This window comes from Sminthopsis crassicaudata, chromosome 2 (genome assembly GCF_048593235.1).
Source record: "Sminthopsis crassicaudata isolate SCR6 chromosome 2, ASM4859323v1, whole genome shotgun sequence".
Classification (NCBI taxonomy): Eukaryota; Metazoa; Chordata; class Mammalia; order Dasyuromorphia; family Dasyuridae; genus Sminthopsis; species Sminthopsis crassicaudata.
In genome coordinates this window covers 262,154,425-262,180,413 of record NC_133618.1, presented here as the reverse complement: position 1 = coordinate 262,180,413, position 25,989 = coordinate 262,154,425, and the positions used below count along the sequence as shown (strand labels likewise).

At 32.8% G+C, this 25,989-nt stretch overlaps 1 protein-coding gene across 2 annotated transcripts in view; it reads right to left on the bottom strand.

Moving 5' to 3' along the window:
* Positions 1-1,306: 1,306 nt before the first annotated feature.
* Positions 1,307-25,989, bottom strand: part of KATNBL1 (katanin regulatory subunit B1 like 1) — a 42,568-nt gene continuing 17,885 nt past the window's right edge. For both annotated transcript variants that reach the window (XM_074289176.1, XM_074289177.1), the window contains exons 2-10: positions 10,985-11,112; positions 10,386-10,426; positions 9,686-9,965; positions 7,776-7,894; positions 7,340-7,390; positions 7,155-7,244; positions 6,772-6,861; positions 5,139-5,232; positions 1,307-2,317 (exon numbers count right to left, since the gene is read on the bottom strand). In XM_074289176.1, the coding sequence (XP_074145277.1) occupies positions 2,285-2,317; positions 5,139-5,232; positions 6,772-6,861; positions 7,155-7,244; positions 7,340-7,390; positions 7,776-7,894; positions 9,686-9,965; positions 10,386-10,426; positions 10,985-11,098 (912 nt within the window). In that variant the 5' untranslated portion in view covers positions 11,099-11,112 and the 3' untranslated portion in view covers positions 1,307-2,284. The remainder of the gene's footprint in view (positions 2,318-5,138; positions 5,233-6,771; positions 6,862-7,154; positions 7,245-7,339; positions 7,391-7,775; positions 7,895-9,685; positions 9,966-10,385; positions 10,427-10,984; positions 11,113-25,989) is intronic.

Below are 25,989 nucleotides of genomic sequence, written 5' to 3'. Positions count from 1 at the left end.
TTCCGGCTGCCTAGACAGCTTAGAGTGTTTAAAGTGGAGTGGTAACACTGGCATTCAAAAAGTCTGAGTTCAGGAATAAGAGCTCTCATCTTTTTTCTTTGGGGGGGGGGGGGGGAGAGGAGGGCCAGTAATTACATTTTTTAAAATTTTGTATATTGTCTTAGAGATAATATACACAATCTTATTTTTACTTAAGATCAATTAAATAACATCTATTAAAAAAGGAAAATACAATTAAAAAATACTTTGTTCCAAGCAAGGATCAACATGGCAATTGTTTTAATAAAAGTAGTATTCACAAAGTGCTGTCTTTGGTATCCAAAGACACTACTGACTCCTTAGAGAATATATACTTTTGAATTATTTTTCCAGAAATGACTGCTTTATGCTGAGCTATCCAAAACTGGTACCTCTTGTTAACAAGTTTACCAATTTTGGAAGACTGGCAGGGGGGCACTCAATCCAGTTATCCTTCTGTTAAGCTAACTATTCTAAAAAAGGATCAAATCTCCATTCTCTAAATCTCATAAGTATTAAGTTCCAATCAACTGACTAGTTATCTCAGATTATTTGTTCAACCAAAACAATAATTACAAGGGTAATAAATAAGAAATATAGGAAATTAATATTTTCTTATCTCAAATGTGTAGATTATTAATATTTACTTCCTTCTCACATCTTGGGGGAAATTTTTCCTTTTAACATTGCAGAATTTGAGTAAATGTGGAATATTTCTAAGTTAAAGACTCAACAAAAGCAATGATCACAACAGATTATCTACATTGTGTATATGTGTATGTGACATAACTGCACAATAAAAGCATCCAGAGTCAGTGAAATCTTACCCTTTAAAGTAAGAAAGATGCACATTCAATGTTCACATCAGTAGTTGATTGGGCAAGTGCTACAGATTTATATTCATGTCCATGAGGGGACATTTCAGAAAAAAATGATTTCCCAAAACTATTTGGCCAGTTCACTATTAGGCTTATTCTGAGTTGGTGGTATATAAATTTTCCTATCCCTACCTAATGGTAATATAAAACACAATGACATGTCATGGAGTCTTAACACATACCACTGTTAAATCATATCAAAAATGAGTTTGTACACACCAAGAATATATATGAACCCCATTTCAAAGCAACCATTAGAGGAGGTAGTATATCAATTATTTGGATGGAGAATATAAGATCAACTTTAGCTGTAAACATTTCTAAAACATTAGACACTACTATCCAAAACACAAATGATTAGAATTTAGAAGACGTATGAAATTATGTGAATTAAAAAAACAACAACAAAAAAGAGAAACATTTAGTATATTTACTCAAATAAAAGGAGTTTAAATGATTCAGAACTGAAAATAATAGAAATCCAAATATAATTTTTTAAAAGTGAATATAAATTAACTAATTCCAAGGACATTTCCAGTTAAGCATTCATCCAATTAATAGTCAGCTTTTTATATTCACACACACATACACACACACGCACACACACGCACACGCACACACACACACACACACATGCTGGCAAAAATCAGAGAAAAATATCCTCAAGTTTTTCAAACTATATGAATTAGGTTCCAAAACCAATATTCTACATGAGTGTAAAACCCCTGATTTCATGCCTGTATGCATGGCTGTTTTAAAAGATATAAGTAACATAATACATTGGCTTCTTCAAACATACTAATAATTAAGGCATCTTGCTTTACACAGTATCTCAGTGTGAAAAAATTGTCCATCATTTGCTATGTTGTTTTAAACATCTTTAAAGTCTTTTCAATATGATCACAAAGTAGCTGCACACATTTTAGTGGTTTGTTTTTTGCTTTAAAAAAAAAAAAAAAACACAATCTTAAAAAATATATATTAATGGTGATTGGTCTTCGTGGTTCTTAGCAAAATGTCTTGCCCATTTTATCTTTTCACGTCAGTATAAATTACATTTTTATGCAATATGAAGGACTGCAATAAGACACAGAAGCATTTAAACAACTTTTCCCCAAATAACCATACAAATCCTAAACGCAGCAAAGGCGTACAATTTTCGTAGTGCACTTTCACCTCATTGAAGTCAAAGATGCTCCGTGTGGTTATTTTTCCACTTCAATGTGAAGTAGATTGTTAGGATTTCACTAGTGGTTTAATTAAATGGCATTTTTGGAAGATTTCACTTCCCTCCTTGGTTCATAGTTCTCAGAAGAGACCTCTTTCTGGAAGCTACAAAATCCAGGAATATTCTGAACAAGAATGTCCTCTTCAGGTGGTAGTACTTCTCAATGTAATTGTAATAAATAAGCATCTACGTCCTTAAAGAATAAAATAAAACTATTAGTCAATATTTAGCACCCCTCCATTTCTGTTTACATATACATATCCCTTCATTTAACTCAAGTACTTACTTCTAATTAAGAACTTAATAAATTAACTTTCTGCTTAACTAACAAATGTGACAGCTATCCTTTGTGCTTCATCTACATTACTGTATATCATTCAAAATATATTATATAAAATATAAATTTTTTAAACTTATTCTGGATATTACAGAGCTTTAAAATGACAATTCTGAATATCAATTCTCATAGCACACAGCTATACATACTGTGATATAAAAGGAGTAAGAGATAAGGGGAATGACTTGGACCCAGAAAAGATTTTAGAAATAATTTCTATTAAACTTTTATTTGTCTCATAAAAGTAAATAAAAAATATCAACTGCATGATTTCTATGCTCTCTGAATGCTCTTTCCCTTCCTTTCCCCTTTGCCTCCTCCATATGTCTTAGTCTCCTCTAGCTTTTATTTTCCAATTCTTACAGACTTTGTTTTTGTAGTTTCCTGGGTCATTTGGCCAACCAATCATGATATTTCTTGAACTCTGTTTGAGGTTTTCCACCCTCAAAAAAAAAAAAAGGTCAATTATTTTAGATTTTTGATGGTTGGGGTGTTTAGGGTTAGTTTTATTAAAGCATTTTCCCATAAAGAAACTTGAGAATTATACATATAACTTCAAAACTAAATCAGTATTATTTTCAACAATAAAGATAACATCTCTGGCCAAATTAAAACTAAAACTTCTCTGATTTTTATAAATGTCCTATGAATTGTTGCCCACAAATTTTCGAAAATATAATACAATATAAATACATATTCTAAATTATAACATGTCATTTTCTAAAATCTATACTTCACCATGATAAATGAGAAAACATTTTGAAAAAGTTTTGATAGCAATATATTATAAAAATTCTATATGCTGCTTTAATTGTTTAAATGTACACTAAATCATTTTACCTTTCTTGAAGAAATGTGAGAAATTCTAACAGTAAGATTTTTTTGTTAAAATTGAAGGTAACCTTAGACTATATTGTAACACATGTAAAATGTATGGGATTGCCTGTCATTGGGGGGAGGGAATAAAGGGAGGGGGAGTAATTTGGAAAAATGAATACAAGGGATAATATTATAAAAAAATATATATATAAAAAAAAAAATAAAAAAAAAATTGAAGGTAACTTAATTCCCAGCTAATGTCGTCAGATATTAGGCAAATTTTTTTAAAGTGGCAACACTCCCAACAACAAGGTGCTTTTAAGAATTTTCTTTAAGGCAGGCAAGCTTTTTAGATGAATGTTTTTCTAGAGTTTAAAGAATATATTATCCCAAATTGCAGCTTTTGTTTTCATTTAAGAACATAATAAAAATCAATGTTAAAGATCAATTCTGGTGATAAGCTCATTTTATAGTTTAATTGCATATTTTTCTCAGGAGGCACAAAAGAAACACTTGGAAAATTATACAGGTTTGTCATTGCAGGGTTTGTTAAACTGTAACTAGTGTAATTTTTATCTAGTATCAAGTTTGTGGTTTCTATAACCTTTACAAAGACATCTTTGCATCTTAGAATTTCTAACTAAAAATGCCATCTTCCCCCTTTGGGGAAATATAAATAAATCAATATTGCTTGTTAGAGAATTTATAAAAGCATACAAGATCTATACATATTTGCATTAATAATTAAAGCTTCTTTTCACGATACTTCTTTTTTTGCCACAGAATTTATGCTATTATGTGAGACAAAGAATCCCAAAGAAAAAAGTAACAGGATCTTATACATAAAGTCTTTGATTCTCATTTGAGAAAACAGACCAAGACCATTTTCCTGGAACTTTTCCTAAACTCTCTGGGAAGATTCATACTCATGTCTATTTGCTAGTATTGTGGTTTTTTGCTTTCTTTTGCTTTTACTCTTATTAAAACCAGTCTGGAAGTTTTCTTCTTTCCTCAATTTAACTTCAAAAATAAGTGTTCAACTGGGCCCAAATGACCACAAAGAACCAAATATATAGATAAGGTCCTCCATATTCCCCATTAGTTAAAAATAATCAGGAGTAAATCAGGAAACACTAATTTTACATTTTTATTCTTTTCAATTTATTACTATATCTGATTCATATCTGGAAGCAAAGGCAGCAGATAATGCTTTGCTATGCACCAATCACCATCCTGCAACTCGAAAAAGGAAGGAATATTTCTAATATATCAGAAATTTGACTTTTATTATACAAAAAGAGAAGGCTGGTAGATTATCTTTATAGCTTGACAGGCCAGCATCTTAATCTTAATGTTGCATTAGCACTCTCATTCTACTCCTTTATCCAGATAGAGGAGTGAGTCAATAATTAATAAATTTCTTTTGGACACAATTATTGTGTCTGGATTTCTCTAATGCAATTGCTGAATTAACACATAATCCTTCATTTGGAGAGGCATCTGTCACTAAATAAAAGATTTAAATGGCTATGAGAAACTGATTGTTTCCTTATCATTTTTAAAACTCTTCATACTTACAATAACATCCTTAAGACTACTATCTTTTAAAGAGCATCTGAAAGACATCCAATGGGCTTTGCTCCCTGACACACAATGAAATGTTATACCTATACCCAGAGTATTCTGGCACTTTAGGAGGTATACTTGCTTTCAGAACATTATAATATCATTTACTTAACTAGCTAAATCAATTACTGACTTGTTTAGCAGTTCTACTTTTACAAATCCATCAGACTAGATTATTAGATATTTTGAACATCTAAAGTCAAACATTTGATAACTTTGGTTATACACATACCTTAGCTATATTACCAGTGTATCCTGGGACCAAAGTAAGATGATTTTCTTGTTTCCACAATCCACTTAATTGTTGTTTTAAAATATGAACATTTCTTAAGTTTAAAAAAAAAAAAAAAAAAAAAAAGAATTTAAGCAAAAATTTATTTGACTGTTTATATATAGTCCAGTGTAATACACATACATTCAGAGAAAGATAATTGAATAAATTTTAATATCTAAGAATTTATCCTTAAGCAACATGATAGTGTAACTCAAATGAATTATTTATAATCATGTGTCAGTTATTCATAGAGATTATAGGTTGCTCAATTACCACAACTGCTTAAAAACAGTACCTATACAATATATGGAACAGCTGAGTCTAAGAGTCTTCTAATTCCTTAGGAGAAAGTTAGAAGTTACTCAAGATTATTAGTTTCAATCTGTAGAATAATGTATATATTTCCAAAACACACCACACACACTGAAATCTCAATAAGCTGGCTACTAAAAGTCCATAATATGTCCTCATTCTCACCCCAAAAATCTGCAACTTCAGAATGCCTGATTATAGTATTGTTATCCCTGTCTTCTCTGCAAAATTCCAGAAAAAGAGGTGACTAGTTCTGAAATTCTACATATGAAGTATATTGTTATGTCTACATATGAAGTATATTGTTAAGCAGTCACTTAAATAAACTAAATCTATTAAAAATTAAATTTTTAAGCAATTATCTTAGAATTTTTTTTCATAAAGACGTCACAGTACCTTAATAATAGCAGCTTACATTTGTTATTTTTAAGATTTACGTAAAATAGTTCATATTTGATCCTTAGAAAGTAGATAGCCTAAATATATTGTTATCCCTTTTAAAGATGAAGGAACACATTGGACAAATAATTTCTGAGTCCCAGTCACACAAGTAATAAGCAACAGATAAAATTTTAACTCACATCTTCTAGTTCCAGGTTAACTGCATGCACTAGGTTGCCTTCAAAGTTTTTTCTATAAATTTATAATGAGTATAACATTTCCTTAAATCCTCCCCTATTAAGAAAGGGAGTGAATGACATGTTATAGTCACATAGATGAGAAGCAACCTCACCTGGGAGATGCTTCTGCTCCTGCACCCTCTCTTCTAATTGGTGAATCCTTAAAAGAACCACCATTTCATGAATTGCTCAGGCCATCCATACTCAGTTCTCTCCTGGCTCCATTCCTCACTCTCTGTAGCTTTCTCATCTTGAAGATATCTTTGCTTTTGCACCATTTCTTCTGATTGCCAAGTCCCTAGCTAGTCCCCACGTCATGGAATGCCTCCGTCATTCATGTTCACAGTCCTCCTGGATCTCTTGACTTTCCTAACTCCTTACCAGCAGGTTTGTCCATTGTTCTCCAACTCCACCCTTGCTCCTTTTCTAATTCCCTTTTCTAAATTGTCTTCCCTTATTAAAATGCAATTTTCCTTGAGTACAGGGAACATCTTATTTCCTTACATTTGTATTCCTAGTGCTTAGTGCAGTGTTTGACACATAAATAAAAGCTTAATAAATTCTTTTTCTCTCTATTTTTCTATCTGCTTCTATCCTGATAATACAATTTTTACCAGCATAGTAGTATATTTGCAAAATATAGAAATTCTAATACTTACCCATCTTTTGCAATTTCTGTATTAGCAGACAGTTCTGACCACCATCTTTTTATGACTGCTTGAAGCCAGTTCAAACCAACTATCACATAGCTGAAATAAAATTTTGTGTAAAAACATCATGCTTTTCCTCACAAAAAAACTTTACTGATTAAATACAAACTTCTTCCATTTGCTTTTAATTTTTTCTCAGCACTTGACAATACCATTAGAGTTGCTGACAAGATATCATTTCAATTTTCCCCAGTTATTTCACATATGTAAAACTTATTTCCCCAACTAAATTGATCTTATCTGCCATAGAGCCTAATTCTGTACTATGTATATAATAAAACCTCAATAAATGTTGATGAAAATGAAAAATAAAAATTCACATAGATACTTACTCTTCAAATTTGCTTTTAAGTAGTGATTTTACTAGAGGCAACAGATCTACACAGCAGCCAAGTGAAATGTACTGCTTTTCTTCCTGTAAACTAAAATATACATTTGATTACAAAAACTTGGAAATCATGATTTCTAATCTTCTTATTAAAAAAAAAAAAAAAAAAAAAAAAAGTTCTCTTTTTACCTGCTGGTGAGCACAGGAAGGCAATCTACCACTACTCCAAGATCTTCTATCCTATATAATATTAAGAGAAGCAAAGGTTAAGTAGCTAGCTATTTTCATATAAGTCAGGAAGATGATTAACACAATTAGTTTTCCCCCAAAATCAACAGATCATCTATAATTTCCTTTTTAGATATGAGGATTTGAGTTGTAGAGATTATCAAGTTCAAAATCATACAGTAAGTAAAGATAAAACTAATGACTCTGGATTTTAGTTAACAAACCTATGTGACACTAACTTTGGACATTATTATTCTTATTAAAATTAGGTATAGGGAATTAAAATTTTCTGGTCAGCAACATTATCACAAATTGAAAAGCTAATCCTAGACTGCTATTCCTGAAGTTGGATGCTATAGTTTTGCAAAACTAAGAATGGGAAAAAATTATGATTTACCTCACCAAATAGGCTACCAGTTCACTTATACTTCGCTTTCTCCAAAAAGTTAAAGCTACATTCAACCTCAGATTTCTACTGAAAAGAACTTGTGCCATTGTCTCATGGTCCTGAGAAACCTGAAAGCAAAAAAAACAATATTTAAAATTGGAAGGCATCAGAGATATTATTTAATCCAAAGTTTCATTTTATATATGATGAAAATGATGTTTCAGGAGGTGAAAAGAACAGACCAAAGTTGGGTTGCTGGCAGAAACAAGACAAAAATCTTCTGACTATCAAGTCCAAAGTACTTTACATTTGAATCACAAATGCATATCTTTGACAAACAGCAAACTAATTAGTTAAAGGCCACACTGAAGGGGAAAAAAATAAAAGAGATCTGAAGCAGTTATTCAAATAGATCAGATCAATGTAGACAGATTAATTTTAACTTATACAACAATGCTAGTCCCTTTTCCCAAAATTAAAAATCCTTATCAGCTTCATTCATAATTTAGAATAATAAAGCATTTGAAGAAAATAAGTATCAAGCAGTCTGAAGCATCAGTATCCTTTCCTCAACTATTACTACTCTTTCTTGTTGTATGAGAATAAAGTCAGAAAAGAAAATATTTTACTAGACCAAGCTTCTCTCTTCAACGTTTTGGCATCAATTTAAAATTTTTTAGGATTAAAAAAGCCAATTAAAATTAAGTATGAGTAAAGTAAGATAAGTTAGTAAGTTAGCCCTTTAACAATAAAGCATTAATCAATAAACTTTTGCAAATTACAGGGGAGATGAGACCCAGAGAAATAAGCATTCCTTAAGAAAGAGGTTTAACTATGAAGATGCAAAAGGAAAGGAGAAGAGATTGTGTAGTCTTTTACAATATAGCAACAACTAAACTGTATTCTACCTAAATAACCACATGTGAGCCTTTAGTTTATACTTGGGTCATCAGTTGTTATAAACTATATCACTGTCATCCCTCAAAAAACCAGTACCTCTATAATGGAGATAGTTACATTTTTCTCACATTCATTAAAAAGAAATACAGTCTTATTTCATCCATTCTCTAATTCTTATGCTGAATGACTGTTATTTCATAAAGAATTAAAAAAAAATTTTTTTAACTTCCCACCAGTCTCCCAGAAACCTTGTTTCTATTTTTCTTCCCTGTCATGATTTTTGTCTAATATCGATTTATTTTCTGTTTCTCTAGAACTTCTATTCATTATTTTCCAAGGAAAAAGTGAAAGAATCTTGCTAAATAATTCCATTATCATTTCAAGTACCCTCTGTGAGACATCCTGTGTTTCCATAATCCAAGATCTCTTTCTAATAATTCTGAATACTTGTAATCATTCTCTTAACCATCACATTGATCTTCTATCATCTATGCTACCTTAAATTAATTACTTCTTGAAAGTAATTCTATAGGAGCTGTTTTTTAGAAACAAGACACAAATTTACTATATCATTCCTCAAATGACCACTTTGGGCTAAGTTATTCTACAGTATTATAGACAATACCTACCACACTAGAGTAATTAAATCTTTAGGACTCCACTGAACTACAGGACACAAGAGAACTCTGATTCCTGTGTCTAAACAGAATAGCTCAATTTTAAGATCTGATCTTTTCTCTCTCCCTGCTTCCTCCAATCTCCACCTGTCAATGTGTGAATCTGGATCCTGCAGGAGATAATAATACGTTAAATCTATTCTACTTATATGGAAAAATACAAACTTTAAAAATTGGACATAACAACCATTTCAAGTTTGCTTGATTTGATTATAAGAAGGCACCATTCAAGAAATTCCATAGACAAAAGGATAAGAAGTACTCTGAAGATTGAAGAGAACATCAAAAGAAAAAAAAATATAATCATACTAGATAAAAAAATTACCTTGTAGAGTGACCTACCTCAGTAAAAAATCCACTATATTTTGATGATGGGCTTTCTGTCTGTGAAGAACTAGAATCACTGGCATTAAGTAAAAATGTACGACCATCATGGCGTAATTTTTCAGGCAGGTGGCCTGCACATGCCAATTCATTTTCTTTATTTGCCATGTCACAGCTCCTGCTTCTAGGAAACTGTTTTCTTCTGTAACAAGGATTTGGAAAATAATGATGAACTTTCTTTCTATAATATACTTCTTTGTGCAGTTTGTCTGGACTTTTCACAACGTATCCAACTGTTCTGTAAAAACGATTAGCTCATTTAAGTAAAAAAGGAAATAAAATCTTATGCTATAATAAACAAATAATAAATTTTTAAAAAAATATTAAAGGTTAAGGCTCCATTCTGCAGTAAAATTCTGGTCATCTGCTATCCATCCAACCAATTCTTAAGTACTATATATACATTTAAGTTTACATATTTCTGACAACATAATTTCAGGACTGAGGAAGGAAATACACACCACAGATTTGTCATAAAAGCAATAACTGATCTTTCAAAGAATGTAAAATCAAACACAGGATCCAATAATTTGGATAAAATTATATATAACTGTCTAACCTCATTTTACAGATAACATGTTTAATATACTTTCCTATTTTTAGCCATCCCTTGCTTTCAAGATTTATTGCTTCCCCCAAATTTCAAAATATCTCTTACCTATTTGTATAAGCAGCCAAATGTTTTGGAGATTTCTTTCCCTATCAATAAAAGCAGAAAATTATTGTTACCCAAGAACAGTATATCTAGATAAAAGTTTCTACTAACAGAATTGTAAATAAACTAAAATAACTGTAATGGAATTATAAATAAACTAAAATAAGCGAGTGACATCAACAAATCTACAATTCTTTGTTGTTCTTATTGTTTGGAGGTGAGGGAAAGATTAGAACTCTATTTTTATTCAGCATTCTCCTATTATTAAATTCTAAGATTTTCCTACTTTCATCTTTAATAGTCCAAGTGATTTCATTGGTATATGGCAATCTATCAATCTCCACTCTCATTTAGAATGTATTTTATATTTTAGAATATATTGACTAATTTTTTTTTTTTGTTTCCTAATCATTATGATCTAGGAGAAACTATGCCATGGCTATTAGCATTGTGTATAGAGAACACTTTTTTGTATGCTAAATCATTACCCTCCTATTGTGTAAAAAGTTAACCAACACTCACTAACACTACAAAAAGTTTAGATTCTGTGACATTTTATCTGTTACATGTTATTTAAGAAATTTACAAAAACATTAACATACCTCCTTCATGTTCTTATTAGTGAAATGAGAGCTCCTTTTCCTAGGAAGATCAATGGAATGGCCCTCAATATGCAAAAAGTTCCGTTTTCTATCATTGTGAGCTTCAGATGCCATAATCTCTTAAATCCCTAGTTGGCAAAATTTGAAAAAATTAGTTTTGACTACACATAGTAAAATACTGTCATTATTTCTATAACACACACACACATATACACATACACAATCCTATTCTACTTCATTCACAAAATAAATTCTACTTTGTTATTTACAAAGCCTTAAATAGTGAGAGCATATCAGACAGAAAAATCAAGAAAAGTAACTGAGAATCAAATCATTAGACCAATGGAAATATATAATAGTTACTTTTAAGTTGTGTAAAATCAGGAAAGACAAAGGCATATGAGATAGAGAAATCAAGAAAAGTAACTGAGAATCAAATCATCAGACCAATGGCATTATATGATAGCTAGTTTTAAGTTGTGTAAAATCAGGGATGACAAGAAGTCAATAAGATTTCCTAGTGGTACAACTCTGGCTCTCTCTTACTCTCTCACATTCACCAGACTTTAAATTGGAATTAGAATTTGATGCCAGTGAAGTCATTGGTCATAAACATAGTAAGAAAGGGAGATTTTTCCTCTTATTTGCCATCTTTTACAATAAAATTCTATAATCCATATTTGCAAATAACAGTGCTCCTCACTTATGAAGACAGTCAGGCCTCAAGCTATCTGTCTCTGAATTAATTCTCCTAATAATCTCCAACCCACGCTATACAATGCTACTTGATTAATTTCCCTAATGCACAGCTGTCATAAAGGTTACCAATCTGTCACACCTTATTCCAAATAAGCTCAAATACTTTGATATTTAAGGCCCAAATATAGATTTGGTCTGAATTTGTCTCGCCAGTTACTGCCTTTCATGCATCCCACAAATCAGCTATTTCTTACTTCCCCACTTCTACACCTTTGGGGACAATTATTTCTTTATTTGGATTGCTCTCTTTCATGTTCTCACTGCCCATCTTTCCCCAATAAAGTCCTACCCCAGCTTCAAGGGCTAATTCAAATCCATCCATTCTCTTCAATGAATTCTTTTCTGATATCCTAGTTGAATGTAATCTCTCAGAACTCCCACATTCTCTCACTGCACTTCCATATTCTACTTTGTATTGTATTTTTACCTATGCCGCCTCATCTTTATCATGCTATATGCAGGGATCATGCTCTAATCATCATTATCCTCCCACAGCAGCTAGCATTGCACCAGGAAGAGTACCCAATCATTGTCATTCAGTGAATATTAACTTCCTTACACTCTGATTTTTCCAAATCCAAATTGTGTATTTGGAAAGTAGTGGATTTATTTCACAATCACTCAATCAAAAAGTATTTATTAAGCCCTTACAAAATGTAAATACTGGAGATCCAAAGACAAAGTCCCCTGATTCAAGAAGCTTATGTTCTACTGGGGAGACAATATCTATATAAGTAGATATATAGCAAAAGTACTCCCGTTGAATTTAAAAACAAAAACAAAACAAAACAAAACCCACAATGTGGAAGGGGAGGCAACTGCAAGTGGAAGCCCCCTGCAAGAAGTCGTGTTTGAACTATATATTAAAGGAGAGCAAGGAGATTCCAGGAGATTCCAGGAGATGGAGGGAATACATTCCAGAGATGGGGTAGAAGTGAGGAAAGCGGGAACTAACCAATATAAAGGCAGTGATAGAGGAAATGAATTATCATGTGAAGAACAGAAAGTAGGCCTAGATAGCTGTATTGGAAATACTGTAACAATGGATAGGTAGACTTCATACTTCTTAGATTGGCTAAGATGACAGGAAAAGATAATGATAAATGTGGAGGGGCTGTGGGAAGACTGGACACTAATGCATTGCTGGTGGAGTTGAGAAATGACACAATCATTCTGGAGACCAATTTGGAACTCTGCCCAAAGGGTTATCACATTCCGATCCAGCAGTGTTTCAACTGGGCTTATATCCCAAAGAGATCTTAAAGGAGGGAAAGGAACCCACATGTGCAAAATTGTTTGTGGCAACCCTTTTTGCAGTGGCTAGAAACTGGAAACTGAATGGCTGCCCATCAGTTGGAGAATGGTTGCCCATCAGTTGAGAGAATGGCTGAATAATTTATAGAATATGACTGTAATGAATTATTATTGCTCTATAACATTGTACACAGCAACAAGAAGATTACGGTATGGTCAATTGTGATGGACTTGGCTGTTTTTAACAATGAGGTGATTCAAAGCAATTTCAGTAGATTTGAGATGGAAAATACCATCTGCATCTAGGGAGAAAATTAAGAAGACTGAATATGGATATTCTCACTTTTTTGGTTTGTTTTCTTTCTCGTGGATTTATTCCCTTTTGATCTGATTTTTCTTATAAGTGGAAGTATTGTTTAAAAGAATTGCACAGAGGTCATTCAGACCAGTTTCAATGATTTTGTGATGGAGAGAGCCAGTGGAGACTGAGTGTGGATCACATCATTTTATTTTTACTTTGTTGTTTGGTTGCATTTTGTTTTCTCTCTCATAAGAGATTTTTTATTTGATTTTTCTTGTGCAGCATGATAATTGTGGAAATATGTATAAAAGAATTGCACATGTTTAACATAAGTTGGATTACTTGGCGTCTGGGGAAGGGATGGGGGGAAGCAAGAAAAAATTTGGAACACAAGGTTTTACAAAGATGAATTTGAAAACTATGCATGTTTTGAAAATAAAAGGCTTTTTTTAAAAAAAGAATTCCATATATTTAACGTATTTCAGATTACTTGCTGTCTTGGGGAGGAGCGAGGGAAGTGAGGGAGGGGGAAAATTTTGGAACACAAAGTTTTACAAAAATGAATGTTGAAACAAGATTATATATGATGATCAATTCTGATGGGCATGGCGCTTTTCATCAGTGAGATGATTCAGACCAGATGATCTTGTGATGAAAAGAGCCATATCTACACCTAGAGAGAGGACTGGGGGAATTGAGTATGGATCACAACATACCATTTTTGCTCTTTTTGTTGTTGTTTGCTTGCATTTTATTTTCTTTCTCATTTTTTTCCCTGTTTGACTTGATTTTTCTTGTGTAGCAAGATAATTGTATAAATATGTATGCATATACTAGATTTAACATATATTTCTACCACATTATCATATATTGGATTACTTGCCATTTAGGGGAGGAGGGATGGAGAAAAGGAAAGGAAAATTGGAACATAAAATTTTGCAAGGGTTAATGTTGAAAAATTATCCATGCATATGTTGTGAAAATTAAAAGCTTTAATTTAAAAAAATGAATGTTGAAAACTATCTTTACAAGTACTGGGAAAAATAAAATACTACTGAAAATAAAAGAAAGAAAGGATAGGTAGGAAGAGGCCAAGTTACAAAGAACTTTAAATGGCAAATACAGAAGTTTATATTTGATCACACAAGTAATAAAAAGCTAATTGAGTTTACTATGGGGAAAGGAAAAAAGGAGTTTTACATAATTATAGTCAGGACACACCTATACCTGTGTTTTTAAGAAAATCACTTTGAGATGGACTGAAGTGGGAAGAGGTTTGAGGCATGGAGAATAAAGAGGAATGTATTACAATAATACAAGTGTGGGTTATGGGAGCCTGAGCTAGAGTGGTGGCTGTGTAGGAAGATGATGACATGTGAGAAATGCTATGGCAATAGAAAAGACTAGATATGGCAACTGACTGAAATGTGCAATTAAATCAAGACACCAAATTACTTCACTGACTGGAAACTACAATATTAGGTAAGTGCTGGGAAAATGGGGAGGGGTTGGGAAGAAAGCTGTAGATTCTATTTTGAATATAATGAATTTGAAATGCATGTAGTATATTGTCTGAAATGCAGGTTTGATGCTTTCAGTTTGAAAAGTCATTTGTGATACAAGACTCTAGGTAAGCAAAAGCATCTCTATATTTGAACTGGAGAAGCTGGTTCAATTCTAACATTAAAAAATACTAAATAGTTACTAATTTTTAGGCTGTACTAACATTTGACCTGTTTTTCAAAAGTGGAACTTTGAATTTTTATTGGATTTTACTAGTACTCATACTACTTTGCTTATAAATTAATTTTTTGATTTTCAGCACCTTCAATATAATGGATGTTTAACATTTACTCAATTGGAGTTCAAAGATTACAAATGTGTTAGCAAGAGTTTAGGTTAAATAAGTAAACTAATTTGTAAAAGAACTGAAAAACAGAACTAAATCTAAATGGTAACTTCCATTTAACTCAATTCTGATCCTCTTAAAAGGAATCACTTTTAGCACAAAAATTTATAACTGAAAAGGCTTTTCAGATTATCTAGTCCAGCTCAGTCATTTTACAGATGGGGAAACTGAAAGCCAAAGGAATTACATGGCTTCCCTAAATTCTTAGGTATTAAGTAGCAGAGCTGGGATTCAAATCTAGGTTCTCTAACCCTAAATTCAAGAATTTCCCTACTACAACACATTGCTTCTATCAATTTATATGGTATAGAAGTTCACTGAGAGATTGTATTTACTTGAACATATTTGAATACATTTCAACAGATCTTTGTCATTTAACTTGCCACAATAATATGTCTTAACAATGTCTGGTACATGTTCAAAATCCACTGTATTTTGTTCTTTCTTCCTGAAAGCTGATACAAAGCAAAATAAACAGTCTATGGAATATTGCATGATGTCAGATTTTTCATGTATCAGTTTGACTAAATTTTTCCTTTTTTATTCTTTGTTATGAGGATTGGCTCTCTGGGAGATTTTAGAGCAAAAGATATATTGATAAATATTGGTGATATTAAAAAAAGATAAAAAATATTTTTTAAAAACATAATGGTTTGGGCATTCAGTAGATTCTTAACTAAAGTGTCTCAATGTAACTGGGTCATACATTGAAACTCTACGGGCAAAAATATCTTATTCTTTTCCTTATTCATCTACATATTCTAATAAATTTGACATGATAGATGTGAATCTTTTTAAAAAATTAAATAAATAGCTCTCAACACATGAGTAAATATAGAATAGTTTCTCCTTCCATGCAAAGTGAAAATATCTATAGTAACCTAATTGAAGATAAACTGGTCTTAGTTATTTTTGAAAAAGCTTTCTTGTATTCCTTTTTAGGTTTAAATTTGATAAATTGTGAATGATTAACCTAAGCTGACAACAGTCTTAATTTCCTAGCACTTAATTAAACTGATTGAAAATCATGGCCTAAACCTTTTAGATATAAGGGGGTAGAAAACAGCTTACTCTTAAAATGGCCTAGGAAATCTTTTGCTGAGGCAACCACAGGTGATAAGCTGAAAGCTAGATACAACCATCTTCCACTGCTTGAGTTCTAGACGTATGGCCCACAAATGATGTTATAAATATCCAAATGGCCTTTGGCAGGGGGCAGCTAGGTGGCGCAGTGGATAGAGCACCAGCCCTGAATTCAGGAGGACCCGAGTTCAAATTTGGATTCAGACACTTAACACTTCCTAGCTGTGTGACCCTGGGCAAGTCACTTAACCCCAACCTCAGGAAAAACAAACAAACAAATGGCCTTTGGCAGAAAAAAATGATTCCTCATCCTTGTTTTAGATCAACATTTTTCTAAAACTAATTTGCTCAAGGAATAATTTTAGACCTGAAATATACTCATGGAACTCCAAAATGCTAGATTCAATCAATGTGGGGGGATTGAGGAAAAAAGATGGGAAACAGGATATTTTAGAGTGAAATAGAAACAAAATTTTTTAAAAATAAAAACATAGTTACACAGGGAATAATCTTGAAATTGTCACAAAATTCTAATTTAACACACAAAAATAAAGTTTGTATGGAACAACTTATGAATGACTATTCCATACAATTTTTGGTATACCTTTCAGTTGTATACATAGAATTATAACTACAAGTGATGAGAAAGACCATTTAATTCAACTGCTTCATGTTATGCATGAGAAAACTGGGCCTCTGGCATTAGTGACCTGCCCCAGTCACATGGCTCCTATGTGTTAGAGGAAGAATTTAAACACAGATCTTCCTGGCTTCTAGTCCTAGTGCTTTATTCAGTATTCCACAGTGCCTCTCATTAACCTACAATTTCGTTTATGGCCACTATATCATTAGTTTTATTTAACTGCTTTACTATGTTACAAGGGACTTCTCACTAAGTGGGAGTACTTTGCAGATTAAAAAAAATTGCATAGAACTTAAACTTTATAGACCCACTAATATATAGATAGATCAAACTGAAACAGTCTAAAACAAAAGCCTCCTTTATAGCTGGAAAACCTGCATCTCACAAATATTTGTAAGTCTTAATTTAAATTAGTTAAGCAAATAATCAGCTTTAGATTAAAAACCAAACAGACTAATTTTCTTGAGGTAGAATTGCTGATCCTGGTATATATAATAGCTGATATATATTCAAATAGATCTATGACTACATTAATTTGGCAAAGCTCTCCAAGTGATGCAAATTGCAAACCATCCATGCATGTTCATCCCACATGGCTCACATAGAGAAATCTGCCACAGAAGGTGTACTCAATGTGGTAGGCAGGGCCACTTTTTGTAATGTCCCATAGCTAAAAATGGTTAATACATTTTTAAAAATAAAGTTTACTGTATTTAAAAATGGAAAGATCATTTTAAAGTTTACCACAGGCCCTAGCTTCTTATCTGAGATTTCTTTACTTTCTCCTATCACAAGTGATAGCAGTGTAACATTCTAGCTGTCCACCTGTCAGCCCTCCCCTTTACCATGTGACCAGTCATATAGACATCTTTTATACCAGTTCTTCACATTTCATAATTATTTATATCCTGCAGTCTGCTCACACACACTGCTGGACCGTTCTATTGCCTTTTATAGGTGGTAGAGTAAGTAAAAAACCAGACCTGAAGTCAGGAAGGCTACTCTAACAAAATTTAAATCTGGCCACAGAAACTAGCCATATGATCCTGATCAAAAACAAAACAAAACAAAAAAAAAAAAAAAAAAAAACAAAAAACACCATTTGCCTTAGTTTCCTCATCTGTAAAATGAGCTGGGAAAAAAAATAGCAAGCCAGTTCAGTATGCCTGCCAAGAAAACCCCAAAATGGGACATGAAAAGTTGAACATGAATAAACAAGATTGCCCTTTATGTCAATAGTAGTTTTAAAGATTGTTTTATTCCATAGCTCTTCCATATAGCAACATCATTAGAATATTAGTATTAACAATACAGATTTTGCTTTCATGGGAAACAAGGTCATTAAAGGAGTTCTAGACTTTTCCAAAAGTAATAAAGCCTCTTCTCTTTCTTCTGTTCAATTTACTGTCCAGTTGTATTTTATCAGACACAGAAAATGAAAAACAAACTCTATAGGATGTCCATCCTATAGAGTCCATATGTTGAAATCAGGGAAATGATGAATAGCATCTATGCACTTGAATCTTTCCTGGGTAGTGTTAAGATTAAATTCTTGAATTCTGATCACTTCAAAAAGCCTTGATGCAATTAGCTGTCATCTACACACAAAAAACCTGGAATATGTCACCATCTACAAGATAGTCTCTTAAACTTGAACTCTTTACTAGACATTTTTCATTATTGTTTTTATTGATTTGAATAAAATTTTTCCTGATGTTTTATCTGTCATGGAATCTTAAATGATATATAGGAAACACTTTGCTAAAAAAAAGCAAATAAAAAAAACTATAAAGTAGCATTTTGTTTTGCTGAATAAAAGATTTTTCATAATCAATAATTTATATGGCATCTTATATTTTCTTTCCATTAGTTGTGAAGTAGTAAAAATATTTAAGTTTTACTTGCAAAAGCCTGCTATTTTCCTTAATAATAACTATTATCAAGGGTTCCTTCATTTTATGCAGAGATGATTCCCAAAAAATTTTGTATAGAATGGAAAATATATATGACAGTAGTTACTGATATCTTTTCAGGTGCCTTTTTTTGGTATTAATAATGTCAGAAATTTCCCCCCTACGCTTTTGGTATCTTTCTCTCCTAAAGATACAGCCATAATACCCTCACAATTGTGTCAATAAGCCAATAAGTATTTATTAAAACCTTATTATGCAATAGAAACTATGCTAATATCTGGGGATACAAAAACAGAAGTGAACCAGTTCCTGCCATATAGTTTTTTACATTTCCAGTGGAAAAGATGATGTCTACATCCAAGGAAATTTACACAGAACATATAAAAAATGAATACAGAGCAGTTTTGGGAGAGAATTCATTAGCAGTTGGGGGAACTAGGAAAAAACTGCATAAAGTGGCACTTATGCTGAATCTTGAAAGAAACCAGGGATTAAAAAGAGTCAATGTATTGCAGGCATAGGATTTATCTAGTATATACAAAAGGCATAGAGATTAGAGATGGAGCATTATACGCACAGCATGGTATAGGTCAGTATAACTGGTGCACAAAGTGGAAGGAGCAGAGCCAAGTAGAAGAAGATTTAAACTTTTGGACAGGGCCAAGTTGTGAAAAAATTTACTAAGTAATGAAGTAACATGATCGGATTTACACTTTAGGAAAATCACTCTGGAAGTGTATGAAGAATGGCTAGAATGAGGAGATGCTAGAAGTATGGGAATCAAAGAGGAAGCAACTACAATAATCCAAATGAGATATTATGAACACCTGAACCAGGCTAGTAGTTGAGTGAGTGGAGAGGGAGGGACTATGTGGTAAATGTAAAAAAGGAACAAATGCTATTGGCAATTGACTGTATGGGTATGAGAGAAATTTAAGATACCAAATTTTTAAACTTTGGTGACTGAAAGGATAATGGTGTCTTCAAGACTAGCAGAAAAGTTTGGAAGAATAGTGGTTTTGGTGAAAGATAAGTTGCTGAAGAATCAGAAGAACACTGTACACAAGAATAGCAATATTGTATGATGAAGAACTGTGAATGACTTGGCTCATCTTAACAATATAATGATCCAAGCCAATCCCAAAAGATTCACAATGAAAAATGCTCTTTACCTCCAAAGAACGAACTGATGGCATCTGAATATTGACCGAAGCACATTATTTTTCCACTTCCTTTATTTATTTTGAGGTTTTTTTTGCACCAAATGACTGCTATGGAAATGTTTTTTATGTGATTGTACATGTATAAACCTACATCAGATTGCTTGCCATCTCAGGGAGGTGAGAGTAGAAGGGAGAGATAGAATATAGAAGTCAAAACTAAAAACAAAGGCAACAAATGTTTTTACGTGTAATTGGGGTGGGGGGAATAAAATAAATATTTTTTAAAAAGCAAGATAAATTGCTGAATTTCAGATGACCGCAGGACATTTAGCTGGAGATGTCCAGTAGTTGCAGAACTGTAGTTACTAGGATTTCATGTAATAGGAATCAGATACACAGATACACAGATGTAAATAAATGCACAGGAGCTGATGAGGACACCAACAAGTTGATATAGAGAGAAATGAAAGAGGGCTTTGGGAACATAACATGGATGATGAATCAACCAACTCAGAAGGAAAAGTAAGGCAGGTAAGGAAGACAACAGAAGAGAACAGTCATGAACTTAGAGAGAAGAGTGAATTCAGAAGACAGGCAACAGTATCAGATATTGAAGAAAAGGCAAGAATAACTACTTACAAGAGTCCATTACATCTACGGAATCTAGCATGGACCTTCTCCATACATATTTGGTTTAATCTGTCTGTTTTTCTTGTCTTTGTTCTCGTTAGTGACATTTCTACCATCTCTATAAACACATCTAAACATATTGGTTTCACTATCCTTGATGAGGAGTGGAGTTTGTTATAATGATTTTTACAAATCTTCCTTTTTTCTTCAGCTTGTTGCCTTAATTCCATTTATCTATAATGTCCTTAGGATGTCCTAGTGTTGTATATCTTGTTAGGCTTTCTTTAAATTGACTTTACCTTCTAATGTTCCTACCTTTTTTATGAGATATTACTCATTATGATCCATCATTCTTCTTTGTAAGATTTTACAAACAAGCTTGTATTATACCCTGATGTTGACTGTGGAAGCTGTCTGTCTTGACTGGCAAGTCAGTGAGCTATTTGCTGATTAATATGCTTTCTGAGATCTTTTGGCTTTCTTGTAGCAATTAATTTATGCTGGTTAAACTCTTACAAAATTATTATGGTCTTTGCCATTCTATTGTCCATTTCTCATTTATTATTGTAAAGTAGTTTTTAAGATCGAAAGGTTAAGTTGTTTCAATTGTATGATCTCTATTTTTCTTCTTATTTTTGTTAATTCTGATTTTAGCTCAATGGTATGGCTGTACACAAACAAATGACTTGGGGAAAACTCCCACATCAATAACAAGCCTTTTTGCTATGTTAAAATAGAATATAATTCATTCTTTAAAGCATTACTTTATGCTTCCCTTACACAAACTTTTAATAAATGCTAAACAAATTAGCAAGGAACAGGTTTATCATATTCTTGAGAAAAGGCCACGCACAAACTCATCAACTAAATAAGCCTATATAAAGCATTTGACAATAAATTATTTTACATTCACAATCAATATTTGCATAGAACTTTCAAGGTTTTACATATTATACATACATACATACATACATGATTTCATTTAAGACTCATAACAGCTTTGCAAGATCGATATTACAAGTTATCTCTTTACAGATGAGAAAATCTCTTTGGGGAGTTTAAGTTGCTCATTAAGGTTATTTGGCTAGTAATTTTTTTTTTAATTCTTTTTTTGGTGTGTGAGGCAACTGGGGTTAAGTGACTTGTCCAAGGTCATACAGCTAATATGTGTTAAGTGGTTGAGGCTGGATTTGAACTTCAGCCACCCTGACTTGGGGAAGAAGGGAAAGCCTCTATCCACTGCACCCCCTAGCTGCCTCGCTAGAAATTGTTGGAGGCAAATTTAAACTCAGATCTTTATGACTCCAACCATTAGCCCTCTTTCCACTAAATAATTCACATAAATCTTAATACTAGGTTCGTGAAGGCTCTGCCAGTTGACTTCAATCACTGGAAGATTTTACAAGTAGACAACTTAAATTCAAAGTTTAACTCATGAATCTAAAACTGAATTCATTATTTTCCCTCTAATGTCTACCTCTAGAGTTTACTATTTCACACCGTCATTAAAATGTTTTAGCATTATAATCCTCACAATGTTTTAAACTCTTCACTCTCACTACTCACTTCTGTCACACACAGGACTAGTCACATGCCAGGTCTAGATATCTACAAAGGTTCCATGCTTCCCTAAATAGAAATCTAACATTCTGTTATTTGACCATTGCCTCATTTTATTACACTTCTCCCTATGCTTCACCCCATCCCTTCCTCATCTATTCTTTGCCCTAAGAAACTTTCATTCCTTTCCCTCCCCTCAGAATTTCTGCAGGCTTCTACCACTTCTCTGTTACCTTTCTTCCTTCTCTAACCTCAACCTTATAGTCACCCATTTCAACTCAGTTCAGTCCTTTGCTCTTGAAGGCCTTGCTCATTTGTCTTATTGCTGTTTCTCTTACAAACTAAATACAAGATTACTCCCGCCATCTACCTCTACTACCCCTAACTCATTAGCTGCTGCCTTTAACTGGAAAAGTTTCACAACCATGCTGACTGGTACATAACAAATTCTTTTATCCAACATCAACTGGTCCCTCATTCCGACAAGGCAGTCTTTTAGTCTTCCCTTACTAATTCCCTATTTTACTTTTCAAAGAAGTTATTCTAAATCCCTCTTAATTATACTACACACCTCCTACTTTCTTTTAGTTGAAAATCTTGTCTTTTTACTTAAAATAAAATAAAATAAATTTTCAATTTGAGCTCCCTCTTCTAGTCTCTTCATTTCATTTGATAATAAAGATGGAGATAATCACATCACCATCCTTCCAATCTCTCAGGTTCACAATCTCAACATTATCATTAACTTTTCACTCTTCTTCAACCCATATATACAACCAGTTTCCAAATCTTACTGTTTCAACATCAATACCACCTCTCACATTTGACCTTTTCAATCCACTCATATAACTAATACCTTAAGTCAGGCCCTCCTCACCTCTCACAAATATTGCTGCTCAGTTACCAAAACCATTTTGTACTGGCTAAGAAACAGACTAGTTGATCAGTGAAATAGGTTAGGTTCAAAGGACAAAATAGCCAATAATGTTAATAATCTAGTGTTTGACAAACCCAAAGATCCCAGCTTTTGGAATAAGAACTCAGTTTGACAAAAATTGCTGGGAAAATTGGACATTAGTATGGCAGAAAGTAGGCATTGACCCACACTTAACACCATACACCAACATAAGGTCAAAATGGGTTCATGACCTAGGCATAAAGAATGAGATTATAAATAAATTAGAAAAGTATAGGATAGTTTACCTCTCAGACCTGTGGAAGAGAAAAGAATTCATGACCAAAGAACTAGAGATCATTATTGATCACAAAATAGAAAATTTTGATTATATCAAATTGAAAAGTTTTTGAACAAACAAAACTAATGCAGACAAGATTAGAAGGTAAGCAATAAACTAGGAAAACATTTTTATAGTCAAAGGTTCTAATAAAGGCCTCATTTCCAAAATATATAGAGAATTGACTCTATAAGAAATCAAGCCATTCTGCAATTGATAAATGGTCAAAGGATATGCACAGACAATTCTCAGATGAAGAAATTGAAATTATTTCTAGATTCTCCAAGTCATTATTAATCAGAGAAATGCAAATTAAGACAACTCTGAGATACCATTACACACCTGTCAGATTGGCTAGAATGACAGGGAAAGACAATGCAGAATGTTGGAGAGGATGTGGGAAAACTGGAACATCGATACATTGTTGATGGAATTGTGAATACATCAAGCCATTCTGGAGAGCGATTTGGAACTATGCTCAAAAAGTTATCAAACTTTGCATACCCTTTGATCCAGCAGTGTTTCTACTGTACTTATATCCCAAAAAGATTTTAAAGAAGAGAAAGGGACCTGCATGTGCAAGAATGTTTCTGGCAGCTCTCTTTGTAGTGTCCAGAAACTGGAAACTAAGTGGATGCCCATCAATTGGAGAATGGCTGAATAAATTGTGGTATATGAATATTATTGTTCTGTAAGAAATGACCAACAGGATGATTTCAGAAAGGCCTGGAGAGACTTACATGAACTGATGCTGAGTGAAATGAGCAGGACCAGAAGATCATTATATACTTCAACAACAATACTATATGATGATCAATTCTGATGGACGTGGCCCTCTTTAACAATGAGATGAACCAAATCAATTCCAGTAGAGCAGTAATGAACTGAACCAGCTACACCTAGGGAAAGAACTCTGGGAGATGACTATGAACCACTACATAGAATTCCCAGTACCTCTCTTTTTGTCTGCCTGCATTTTTTATTTCCTTCACAGGCTAATTGTACACTATTTCAAAGTCTGATTCTTTTTGTACAGCAAAACAACTATTTAGGCATGTATACATATATTGTATTTAATTTATACTTTCACATATTTAACATGTATTGGTCAACCTGCCATCTGGGGGAAGGAGGGGAAAAGTTGGAACAAAAGGTTTTGCAATTGTCAATGCTGAAAAATTACCTATGCATATATCTTGTAAATAAAAAGCTATTAAAAAAAACAACAACAACAAATATTCTGCTACTACTTTTTGATTGTTCTCCCTGACTCAATCTCTCCATTCCAGCATATACTACACAAGTTTGCCAAAATAATTTTCCTTAAATGTAGATCTAATAATGTAACTCTTCTACCATCAAGTTCAACTTCCTATTACCTTTAGAATTAAATATAAACATAAATTCCTTTACTTAACTTTTAAAGGTCTAGTGAGAACCTAGTTCCAACCTACTTTTCCAGACATTACTCTGGACATTATTATCCTTCCTTTGTTTTGAATTCAGCTGAAATAGCCTCTCCCACATGACACTCCTGTCTCCAATAGTATTTGCTATTTCCCATGTCTGGAGTGCACACTCCTTTCTTGCCTCCTCCTCAGAGCTCCTCTCTTTCTTTAGGCTGTTCGTTTGATCTTTCACATGAAATTTTCCTGTTCACCCCAACCATTAATGCCCTCCATGACAAGAAGTTTTTATTTAAAAAGAGGAAGACAAAACAAAACAAAAAGGCAGGGAGGGGTAGCTGTGAGAGAGCAAGTCAGTTGGTATATAGTATGGAAAGTAAATTGAGCTGAGAGTATAGTGAGGAGCACTTCCTCCCAGAAATAGTGATCCCAGCCAGGAACTAACCAATTGATATAAGAGGGATTAGAACAGGGTCATCCAAAGTGAGTATAGTAGCTGGTGAGGAAGCAGAGGGACAATCAGGTAAGTGAACTGAAAAAGAAGTAAAGTGGAAATAGAAATTGTTGCATTTTTAATACTTTTATCTTTAATACCAAGTACAGTGCCAGACACATGGCAGATGCCAATAAATAAGCAATGCAATAAAATTCTAACTAAAACTAATATTCCTATAGTTTACTGTCCTTCAAAGAAAGTTTTATTGCTCTTCAATACTTTAACAGAAACATCCTAACTAGTTCACAGCTGTTACATGCAAATTCTCTTGAATGAATTCAAAGGCTTTTTGAAATTTCTATAGATTCTAGAGTAAAGTGACTCATTTAATAATTCTCACTTATAACCGAAACACAAAAGAACTAAAAATTTCCAAGCAGAATTAAAACTGGTGCCTGACTTTTCAACCATAGTCCCTTATTTCCAAATGTCTGTGAACTATCCATTATCCTTCCAAAACTTAAAATTAAATATTTGAAAAATTGAGTTAATTTATCTTCCCTTCCTCAAATTCTCTAAGAGATTCAGAATGAAACAAGAAGAATGAAGTTCTGCAGTGACAAGCATAAGGTACCACACCTGGGGGAAAAGAAATACTGTTTAAGCTAGAATAAATGATCAGTAAATGCATGAAATGACAGAAAAACTGTCAG